The sequence below is a fragment of the Zea mays genome, chromosome 10, assembly GCF_902167145.1.
Source record: "Zea mays cultivar B73 chromosome 10, Zm-B73-REFERENCE-NAM-5.0, whole genome shotgun sequence".
Taxonomy (NCBI): domain Eukaryota; kingdom Viridiplantae; phylum Streptophyta; class Magnoliopsida; order Poales; family Poaceae; genus Zea; species Zea mays.
In genome coordinates, this window is record NC_050105.1 from 5,017,226 (window position 1) to 5,026,919 (window position 9,694).

General features: G+C 54.5%; 1 protein-coding gene and 1 pseudogene across 1 annotated transcript; one reads left to right on the forward strand and one right to left on the reverse strand.

Moving 5' to 3' along the window:
- The first annotated feature begins 111 nt into the window (after positions 1–111).
- LOC103640759 (probable glycosyltransferase 3) lies at positions 112–2,255 on the forward strand. The gene has a single exon (XM_008664246.4). The coding sequence runs from the start codon at positions 497–499 to the stop codon at positions 1,865–1,867; it is 1,371 nt and encodes a 456-aa protein (XP_008662468.1). The 5' UTR covers positions 112–496; the 3' UTR covers positions 1,868–2,255.
- Positions 2,348–4,315, reverse strand: LOC109943177 (glycosyltransferase pseudogene; annotated as a pseudogene).

Consider the following 9,694-nt stretch of genomic DNA (forward strand, 5'->3'; position numbering starts at 1 on the left):
GCGACAGCTTCCTCCGTGATCGATTCTGTCGGTGACCTGCACACATGCGATGATGGGGGAAAAAGATGTTCCAGCCAGTTGCGCTTGCTGACTCTCATGTGAATGGACATGCGCGTTCAGCCTGTGATAAATGCTTTAATTTGAGCGTGCTACGATTCCCGTGCAGATTAGTTTAGAGCCTGTGTGTCATTTGTGTTTGGTGCTAAAACCTCGGAAGAAGCACCAGTAGTATTGCAGAACGGGAATCGTGCTGCCACACCGCCAGCAGCATGAGCTAGCAAAATTCACCTCTCCCTCGAAGTTCCCGCGCCCCCCCGCTGACTTCTACTGCACACAAACTGAAGCAGAACGTTCCCTGCTAGCTCGTCGGCAACGCCAAGGCTATACATCCACGATCGAGCTCACCACCACATGCACACAGCTGCTCCCTGTCCCAGCGATCTAGAGAGAAGCACGTGCAGGGTGCACCGCTGCATCGGAACGAAGAACTAGCAGCATGGGGGTGGCCGCCGGCGGTGGGGTGCGGCTGCGTGCCAGCAGCGCCAAGAAGCAGCGGCAGCGGACCCTGAACAACATCAAGATCACGCTCCTCTGTGGCTTCATCACCGTGCTGGTCCTCCGCGGCACGGCCGGCTTCAACCTGCTGGTCAGCAGCGGCGACCTGGACGGCGCGGCGGCGGACGCCAAGGTGGTGGAGGACGTGGAGCGCATCCTGGCCGAGATCCGCTCCGACTCCGAGGCGGACGACGTGGTGGTGGTGGTCGAGGGCGGGTCGTCGTCGTCGTCGTCGCCGCGCAACGCGACGGCGGCCAGCTTCGGCAACTTCTCGGCGTCGGCGACGCTAGTCAAGGTGCGGGAGTACAGCCTGGGCCCGCCCGTGCGGGGCTGGGACGCGCAGCGGCGGGACTGGATGGCCCAGCACCCGGAGTTCCCGCGCCTCCACCCGCGGGGCCGCCCGCGGGTGCTGCTCGTCACCGGGTCGCCCCCTGGCCCCTGCGACAACCCCGCCGGCGACCACTACCTGCTCAAGGCGACCAAGAATAAGATCGACTACTGCCGGCTCCACGGCATCGACGTGGTGCACAACATGGCGCACCTGGACCCGGAGCTGACGGGGTACTGGTCCAAGCTGCCGCTGGTGCGCCGCCTCATGCTGGCGCACCCTGAGGTGGAGTGGATCTGGTGGGTGGACAGCGACGCCATCTTCACCGACATGGCGTTCGAGCTCCCGCTGTCCCGCTACGACGGCAGCAACCTCGTCATCCACGGCTACCCGGACCTGCTGTTCGAGAAGCGCTCGTGGATCTCGCTCAACGCCGGCATCTTCCTGCTTCGCAACTGCCAGTGGTCGCTCGACCTGCTGGACGCCTGGGTGCCCATGGGGCCCCGCGGCCCCTCCCGCGTCGAGGCCGGCAAGCTGCTCACGGCCAGCCTCACGGGCCGCCCGCCCTTCGACGCCGACGACCAGTCCGCGCTCATCCACCTGCTGCTGGTGCAGAAGGAGCGGTGGATGGACAAGGTGCACGTGGAGACGGAGTTCTACCTCCACGGCTTCTGGACGGGGCTGGTGGACAGGTACGAGCAGATGATGGAGGACAACCACCCGGGCCTCGGCGACGACCGCTGGCCCTTCATCACCCACTTCGTCGGATGCAAGACCTGCGGCAGGTACGAGGACTACCCGCTCGACCGCTGCATCCGGGGCATGGAGCGCGCCTTCAACTTCGCCGACAACCAGGTGCTCAGGCTCTACGGATTCCGGCACCGCTCGCTCACAACCGCCAAGGTCAGGAGGGTCACCGACCCCGCCACCAACCCGCTCGAGGCGAAGGAGGCCGCGCTCAACATGGACGCCAAGTTCACCTAGAAAACATCAGTTATACTTACTTATACGTACGAGTTTTGATCAGTTCTTTCTTTGCGTTTTCTTTTGATTTGTCTTATTAGCTTTCTGGTTTGCAGAAGCTAGAAACGTTGCTGTTATATGTCTGATGCTCTCGGTTGGATTCAGAAAAAAAATGGAACTGGGCAGAAGAGTAGTAGTATGATTCAAATTGTTTTTGTACTAAAACGCAGAGAGATCATGCAGTTGTCAGTGAGTGTACTGTTTCAGCAAACCGGAAATGCTGTTCTTTTCGTCTGTATGCTTTGCGGAATCTACTGTTTCAGCAACAGATCATGAATGGACATGTATGTACTCTGGATATCTTTGGTATTCCGGTTTTGAAAAAAGAAGTGTTGCACTGCTTAAATTATTTCAAGTTTATTAGCTGTAAAAGATTATGAACATTGCAATGTTTTGAACCATAGCCTCTTGAAACGTTTCATTTGTCATGAGCCAGCAAGCAACGGCAATTCGCTTGATGTATATATATATGTTCCCCTTCCATAGTACAAAACTGCAATCCAAGAACAACCAAGACACACAAACACAAAAAAAGAAGGAAAAACACTTCAACACTGGGATCGCCATCCCAGTCTCCTCAGGATTCTTGCAAGAACAGAATCTAAATCTCCCTTTCCCTTACGCTTCCTATTCTTGCGCACATCGTTGCTCCATAGATCCGGCTCATTGGGCTTCTTCAAGAAAGCGAGAGCCTCCTCCTTGGCCTCCAGCGGGTCCGTCGACCGGTTTGCGACGCGCCTGACCTCGGTGCTCGCCAGCGACTCGTGACGGAAGCCGTAGAGCCTGAGCACCTGGTTGTCGGCGAAGTTGAAGGCGCGCTCCATGCCGCTGGCGCACCGGTCCAGCGGGTACTCGTCACTGCGATTCTTGCCGTCGTCGCAAGGATTACAGCCGGCGAAGTTCGTGACGAAGGGCCAGCGGTCGTCGCCGTACCCCGGGTGGTGCTTCTCCATGGCCTTCTCGTACTTGCCGACCAGCGCCGTCCAGACCCCGTGCAGGTAGTACTGGTTCTCGAGGTACACCCGGTCCATCCACCGCTCCTTCTCGGTGATGAGCAGGTGTACGAGCGCGGACTGGTCGTCGGCCTCGCCAGCCGGCCGACCCGCCAGTGTCGCCGTGAGCAGCGCCCCGGCGTCGTGGCGGGCGCGGCCCCTGGGCGCCATGACGGCCCACGCGTCGAGCAGGTCCAGTGCCCACTGGCAGTTGCGCAGCAGGAAACTGGCGGTGCTGGCGGCGTCCCAGGCCCGGCGCTGGAAGAGCTGGTACGAGTCGCCGCGCACCACGAGGTGGGCGCCCTCGTAGCGCGCCAGCGGGAGCTCGAACCCCATGTCGGTGACGAGCGCGCCGGCGTCCAGCCACCACAGCCACTCCACCTCCGGATGCGACAGCATGAGGCGCCGCAGCAGCGCGAGCTTGGCCCACCCGTCGCCGGGCGACCGCAGCTCGGGGTCCTCCAGCCGCGCCGTGGTGTGCACCATCTCGACGCCATGGAGGCGGCAGTAGTCGAGCCTGTTCTTGGTGGCCCGGAGCAGGAACCGGTCGCCGTCGGGGCTGCCGCAGGGCCCCTGCGGCGACGCCGTGACCAGCAGCACCCGCGGGCCGCCGCGCGCGTCGCGGGACGGGAACCCCGGGTTCTGGTGCAGCCACCGCCGCCGCTTGGCGTTCCACCGCGTCACCCGCGGCTGCAGCCTGTAGGTCGTCGTCGTCCACGCGGCGCCGCGGTCGTAGTGGTCCCCCGTGGCCGCAGACGAGCTGGTCGACGTCGGCGCCTCGTCGTTGTTGGGGCCAGCGTCCGGGTCGTCGTCGGAGTCTGCGCGTATCTCGCGGAGGATGCGCTCGACGTCCTCGACGGGTCTGGCGCTGCCCGTGGCCGTGGCCGGGTCCGCGCGGTTGTCGGGGCTGCCGGCGATGTAGACGAGGCGGCGGTTGACGCCGACGGTGCCGCGGAGGACGAGGAGCGTGACGAAGGCGCAGAGGAGAGGGTGATCTTGACGTTGCTGATGATCCGCCTCGTCAGCTTGCTGCTGCTGCTTCCCCGCGGGTGCAGCCGCCACCCGCCGGCCGCCGGCGTACGCATCCGATCGTTGAGTCGCCGGTGTGGAGAAAGGTTTTGGGGGGCGTCACGCGTAGGTGGAGCCGAGCAGGCAAGAACTACAACGGGGGAGCGGGAAGTTCGAGGGAGACTAGGATTATGAAATTGCTGGATTGGACCGGAGCAGAATATTGTTTTTGCTCACCGGTGATCTGCTCGGCTCGTTGACTAATCCGACACTGCCTGCCCGGCTCGTTGACTAATCCGACACTTTGCCTGCCCGGCTCGTTAGTCCTCGAGTCCCATTGTGTGTATACAAATCCTCTTGCAACATTATGCAGTGCTGCATGATGCACACAAATCTTCAGTAATTTCTCTTAATGCTGCCTTAGCTAATATATATACTAGATTTGTTTTGTTGTAATTTCTCTTAACCTCCCTTACCTGGCCTAGCCTGGCCACACCGTATAGGCGTATAAAAATACAGTGGATATATTGGCACCCTACTATACATATGTACTACTACTGGATGCATGGAGCCATGAAGGGACACTCCTCGTCTCCTCGAGCTGCTGGCTGGATAGCGCAACGTGGCCTGGTCTGATCGTGTCGGCGATGTGGCTCAGCACATGTATATTGGAGGGTCATTAAAACGGTTCTTTGAGCAAAATAGATTAATAAAATACTATTATACAATGGAGTGTTTATAAATATAACTCATTAATAAATACAAAAATAAATATAATATTGGATCAATAGAACAGACAAAAAAACCGTACAGTGGTAATTTAGTGAGGCGTCTGTTGCTACTTGGATTACGAGCACACATTCAAATCCGGTGTCTGATTTGGTGTATGGATCGTGGAAATATCTCGACAACAAAATGAAAGTATATTATCTTCATGTATAGTAAGAATTAATATAATAATATTACACACTATGAACAAAGAGAACACTAACTTAGAGCGACATAAACTATGCGACATCGCTAAAGTTCCTGAAACCCTAGTTACTGCTACTACTCAAAAGGGTCTGGGCATCCTAGGACATGTTAAGCCACTGGAGCCCGGTGGCCAGTAGGACGCTGCCTAGCCTTCTGAGGCGGTGGTGCGCCAATCACATCGATTTGTTTGGTCTTCCTCTTTTCTTTGGCGACAGAGGCTGCATTGTACCCCTCGTGGAGCCTTACCATGGCCTTTGCCAGCCTCTCCTCGTCAAAATCCGTGGGGGCCTCAGATTTGTGCTTCTTGCAAGCGCCCGGCGAAGCGACAGGATTCGCCGATGCTGTCGGCGGCTTAACAGCCATCGTTAAGGGCGAATCATCGGTTGGACAGACACCCTTATTACCAGCATTGGTAGTCTGGTGGCTCGCCGTCGCCGCACAATAGGCTTGTTGTGTGCTGTCGCCGCCGTTTTGCGTTGCGTCGTTCGACGCCGGTGCGGGATCCGGGGCTTCCGACGAGATGATCGTTAAGCGGCGCTGATCTGGCTTCCCTGACTCCTGGATGTTGACATGCTTGGTCTTCCTCTTCTCATTGGCGACAGAGGCCTCTTTGTACCCCTCGTGGAGCCTTACCCTAGTCTTTGCCGGCCTCTCCTCGTCAAAATCCGCGGGGGCCTTTCCTTTGTGCTTCTTGCAAGCGCCCGACGAAGCGACATGGTTCACCAATGCTGTCGGCGGCTTAACGACCATTGTTAAGGGCGAATCGTCGGTTGGATAGACATCCTTATTATCAGCATTTGTAGTCTGGTGGCTTGCCGTCGCCGCACAGTAGGCTTGTTGTCTGCTGTCGCCACCATTTTGCGTTGCGTCGTTCGACGCCGGTGCGAGATCCGAGGCTTCCAACGGGATGATCGTTAAGCGGTGCTGATCTGGCTTCTCCAGCTCCTTGACGTTGACCACTTTGGTCTTCCTCTTTTCTTTTGCGACAGAGGCTGCCTTGTACCCCTCGTGGTGCCTTACCCTGGCCTTTGCCAGCTTCTCCTCGTCGAAATTTGTGGAGGGCTCTCCTTTGCGCTTATTGCAAGTGCCCGTCGAAGCGACAGGGTTCGGCAATGCGGTTGGCGACTTAACTGTCCTCGTCAATGGTACATTGTCGCTCGGATAGACACCCTTATTATCAGCATTGGTAGCCTGGTGGCTCGTCGTCGCTGTGCAGTAGGCTTGCTGTCTGTTGTCGCCGCCGTTTTGTGTTGCGTAGTTCGACGCCGGTGCGGGATCCGGAGCTTCCGACGGGATGATCATTAAGCGGCACCGATCTAGCTTCCCCGGCTCCTTGACGGTGACCATCCGGAACCGTAAGATGTTCTTCCTGACGGGAGCCGCGCTTATTGTCGTCGGGGCGCTCTTCTCGTGGTCGGGCTCTGGCCTAGCCGACTGCTCCGCGTCGACCGGCGACGCCGGTCGTGGCGAAGAGGAAGGCTTGTTGGTGGCCTTATCATCAACGGCCTTTGGCGGCGGCGACGAAGACGAACGCTTGTTGCTGTCCGTATCAGTGTTTGGTGGAGGCGACGGTTGTTGCTGCTGCGTCGTGCTGATCGTGATCCACTCGTTGGCCAGAACCTTCCATTGCCTGTAGAGCGTGTCGGCGAGCAGGCGAGCCAGCGCCGTCGGCGCGCTCTTCCTCAGGGCGTTGACGGTGTGGCCGATCTTTGTGGCCTCTAGCACCTCATACGTCATGTCCACGGCCTGCAACTCGCGGATTAACTCGACCACGACATCGTTGTCTTTCTCGCGCGCTAGCCTGCGATCGATCCTTGCCACCGTCGCGAGGACGTCGCTGCCCGACGTGTCGGCGCCGGCCATCGCGATCTGTGTGTGGTACGTTTGGTGAGCAAGATTGGGGTGGCAGCTGGTGTATATATATGCACGACGAGAGGGTCAAAGGGTAGAAGACTTGAACGGATCAACATCATATTATCGGACACTAGAGGCCTCGGAGTCGGACTAGAGCATGCATGCATGCATGCGCTCCATGCATGGCGGTGCGCAGGTAGGCTGCATGCTGCTATCTGATACGGACTATCACGTGTATAGGTTTCATTATTATTTTATTTTTTTCATCCATAAAATAACCATGCAAATTTTATAAGGAAATAAAAGTGCTCCGACGATTCTCGAATAATCAAACAAAACCATTATACCAATAGGAAGCGCAGAACAGATGAATTTATAGAAACAACTTGCTCAGTCGAAACGCCGAGAAGTCCCAGATTAAAATTATCGCCAAGGCCCTAGATCATCTCATCGTCATTTATTCTTCCTTCAACTGTTAGCTTGAATCTTGCTTATCCGTATCTTGATTATTCTTTCATTTTTGTTTCTCACGCGCCACAGCGCTAGCATGCACCCCGCCCCTCTTGGTCCGATGAGATCTATTGATCAACGAAGTAACCGCTAGCGGTTAGTTAGTTAATTACCTGCTTGATTTATATTCATCCTCGCTTCTTGTTCTGAATTTGTTTTTTGTGCTGACAGTTGATGAGAAATTTACACGGTACTGATCAGTAATCCCCAGATCAGGCAACAAATACGTGCACGTACTGTCAGTAGAGCTGCAAGTGTAAGTAATAATTAACAATAATGTAAAATACGTGCGTAAAATAAGTGCACTTCATGGTCGACAACAAACTTTTCCCTAGCTAGCACTAGCAGCTATAAGTACGTAGCAAGAGCCCAACAGCTCGTACTCGTACACGGTGCCATCCAGTGGCGGACCCAGGATTTTATGGCAGCCTAGGCTGTGAGCCAGTGTTTTATGGCAGCCTAGGCTGTGAGCCAGTGCTGCGGTGCAGGCCTGCGGTAGCCTGAGCTTTGCATCTTTTTTTGAACTGGAGTCAAATACATGCTCCATACAGACGCGCGAGGCAGCCCAGGCCGTGGCCTGTGGTGCCTGTGTACTGCGTCCGCCTCTGGTGCCATCGATTTCTTCTCCTTGATGCCAATCGTGTTTTCATGATATCCAGTACTTACTCTCTGAGTAACTGCTTTCTTTTGCCAATATCAACTTGGGTTCTATATATGATAATATTTGGTTCTACTAATGACAAATAACCGACCAACTAAAAGCAATTGTTTTGAGCTTAACTCTATATACAGCTAGTCCACTTCGGACAAACGAGACATTTGCTGAGTACGTTGATGTGTACTTACCCTTACTTAAACAGCAAACAACAGGTTGTTCGTATTGCAACCATGGCTAAGGATAAGATGAAGACAACACGAAGGATTTCCAAGAGTTTCAGGACCTCCAGGAGTTCTAAACTAGATTAGCGCTAAACCCTCAATCAGTTGCATGTGAAGGCCTTATCTTACTATGTTTCGTTTAACACTTTGATTTCTATTTAAGTTATTAATGACTATATAGATGTTTCAAACAGTGGTGGAGCTTTCGGTATGGCCAAGTATGGCTTTCGCCATACCTTGGATTCGGAAGTCCCATCTCCGCCGCATCTGCTTAATCGTCTGGACGACTCTCTGCTTCTTTTGCCGCCCCTCGGTTGTTCAGCTCTGCAACACCATGTTTGCGGCGTGCCTCCGTTCCGTCCGAACGTCCTGAGCGACACGTTGACCCCTGACGTGTCCCATCGACCGTAGTCTGTTGAGCGTAGCCAGCAGACAAACGACCTTCACTTTGTGGTCCGCAGTTCCGCGCGATAGGACCAGGCCACGGCGTCACCGCCACTGGATGCCGCCGCCCACGTCTGGGATCTCAACCGCTTGTGTGTGCCCTTCTGCAACATAGTCGACGGGAACTCCATGATCTTCGTCGGATGCTCCATGCCAGGAGGTCGCCGACACAATCACCAGAGGGAACCTGTGCACCAGAACCATCCTGCTAGCATGCGCGTGCACGTGTGTGATGCTCAGAGGGTGTTCGATCAAATGGCATTTAGAATGTCGTGGCGTCAAATGCCATCGTTACCTGCTTCGCGCAAGCTGTTCAGTGCAATATCGATCAAGAATGTCTCAACACAACGGTCCTGGTTTTTTGGGCAGTGATGGTTTATGGGTATATTCTGATGAGTGGTGTGGCAAGGCTTGTGACATATTCTAGCCATGCCTAAATTTTTGTGCGTCCTCCGCCACTGGTTTCGGACATCATGATGTAATAAATTAAAGTAATACTTCTTTACGCTATTATTTGAACACTGTGTGATTATGTATAGTTATGTAATCGATGTGTACGTGAATTTCTAATCATGTCAGATAATTGGTTCGCATTCGGTTTACCTTTTAAAACCAGGTGTGACATGACATCTATTTTACACCGCGTATATAAATAGAGAGAGGCTGCCATGGGCATACCGACGTTAAGAGGACTTAGAGGAGTGAGGGCACAGGCCCCCACTCAATTTTGTTGATTTAGTGTAAGTTTTACCTTATTTACTATAATCACTAGTCTTATTTTGTAATTAATTATTCATTTAGACCCCACTCAAAAATAGGTCCCACTCAAATTTTTGTCTAGTTCCGCCCCTGGCCTGGGCGCCTGGCGCATGAAACAATATTCGTTGGTAGCCTCAGCCTATATAGCTACCGTACACCTCTAGAGAAACATTTTGTCTCTACTGTGTTTTCTTTAGTGACACATATTTAAATCAAGACCGCTGTCAGAGAGGAAATCTCCAACCGAGTGGTGGAGTACACCCGCCCTAAATCCTAAGATGAGGAGGGGCTTAGGCGTTTCGCTTGATCGTTGGAGTGAAGGGGAAGAACTCAAGAACACACAAGGGTTTAGAGTGGTTCGGGCCGC